The sequence below is a fragment of the Otolemur garnettii genome, unplaced genomic scaffold (genome assembly GCF_000181295.1).
Source record: "Otolemur garnettii isolate 467f Iridium unplaced genomic scaffold, OtoGar3 scaffold00013, whole genome shotgun sequence".
NCBI lineage: Eukaryota > Metazoa > Chordata > Mammalia > Primates > Galagidae > Otolemur > Otolemur garnettii.
Genome location: NW_003852408.1, coordinates 560,789 through 562,441, shown reverse-complemented (window position 1 = coordinate 562,441; position 1,653 = coordinate 560,789). Strand labels below are relative to the sequence as shown.

The window sequence follows — 1,653 nt, the reverse complement described above, 5'->3', positions numbered from 1 at the left end:
GCCGAGCCAATACACACAATATTAATGTAATTAACATTACTCACAATTTCATATGTATTCTATGAGTATACATATATATTACTTATATATAGATGCTTATACATTAGAATATATATAAAGTGCTTAGAATAGTATGTGCCGACTCTTTTCAGCTACATGTTAAAGGAAGGCCTAGCCCATAGCATGCAGGGACACGGGCCACTTAGTTAAATGCAGCTGAGGGAAATGAGCCCTGACAGGCCTTGTTCTTTCCCACAGTGAAGCCCTTGGAGAGCTGCTGGCAAATCCGGAGCCCAGAGGAACAGCACGAAGCCCCTTGGACCTTCTCTCGGGCCCTCCTGTGGAGTCCTCCCACTAGCTTCCCATGAAAGGTTTCATGTTTTTCAGAAAAGGGCCTGGCTTCCCTGTCGCCCAGATGTGGACTGTCTGCAAAACTTGGCGCGCAGTGCAGAGGTCAGAAGGAATTACGTGTACCCGACAGGCAACAACCAACCTGGTCCCTAGTTTGACCTTGGTACTTGGGACTCCACTGCCTTGTTCAGGTCAGCATTTTGAAGAAATGAACTGAAGCACCGCTTTGAAGGTGGAGACATAAATAATAGTAATAATAATAATAATAATGGGCACGTGAAGCGAGCACTCACTGTGCCTGGTGCCGTCCTAAGTGCTTTATGAACATTATGTGAAGACAGCCTCGAGAGCGGGGTCTCCAGACAACTAAAACCACACACCCAAACCCACCAGTTCAAAGTGGCCTGTGTCCTGTGGGGGTTGGACAAAGCATTAAGAAGGCCAGTGCCCTCCTGGAGCCTTGGCCTTAAGGAGCTGAAGCAGCTGAGGGGCTAATTTAGGGTACAAAGAGCCTGCCTCTCTAGCTTCAGTGATGCCCGCTGCTTTAAACCCTAGAGGATGGGGGTTGGGGATGGCTTTGGCTTAGCCGAGCAGAGGGCAGGGATCTACCCGGCTTCTTGGTTCCTCAGTCGGAAGGGGCCTGCTGTCTAGCGGAGACATCTGGCTTCAGCCTGGGCTAGAGAAGCCGAGGCCTGTGCCAGGTTCCTCATGTCCTCAAAGTGGGCAGCCAGCCAGCTGAGCTGAGCCCCTCAACACTTATCCCATTGTGCTAGTGGAAGAGTCTCAGCTGTGGCTCCCAAGTCCCCTCCTTGACTGAGCCCCCTGCCTGGCCACCTCGGAGGGCAGGCCTTGCAGTTTAGACTCTCAGCATAGCACACGCGTGCCTTTTTCATCCCAGCTCTGTGGCTTTCAGCTGCTTCCTTGGTTACTAGAATAGATCAGTGACGTCTTTCCTTGTGTTGCATTTTGACGTGACAGAATTAACATAGGAAACCCAATCCAGAGGTGTGATGAACACAGGAGAAGGGATACGAGCCCCACATTCCCACAGGTGTAGTCTGTGTGACCAATAAATCGATTGTGCTTCTCATGCGCAGCTCCGGTCTATGTGCCATTTTCCCCCCAGACATTCAGAGCTTCAGACACATTCCAGAATGCAGGGCCTGCATAGTGGTAGCCCGGGGAAGGAGGCAGCTGGGGGTTCCTGGTGGTGACTGGAAGGCATTGCCTTAACCAGATGGGACATCACAGAGGCAGCTTGGAGCCAGGCCTGGACCAGGAACAGGGGTGGACATCTTCCAT

General features: G+C 51.2%; 1 protein-coding gene across 1 annotated transcript in view; it reads left to right on the top strand.

The window, feature by feature from the left end:
• Positions 1-1,429, top strand: part of INPP5D (inositol polyphosphate-5-phosphatase D) — a 118,831-nt gene extending 117,402 nt beyond the window's left edge. Inside the window, exon 27 of the mRNA XM_023510360.1 lies at positions 259-1,429. Coding sequence (XP_023366128.1) covers positions 259-261 — 3 coding nt within the window. The 3' untranslated portion in view covers positions 262-1,429. The remainder of the gene's footprint in view (positions 1-258) is intronic.
• The last annotated feature ends 224 nt before the right edge of the window (positions 1,430-1,653 follow it).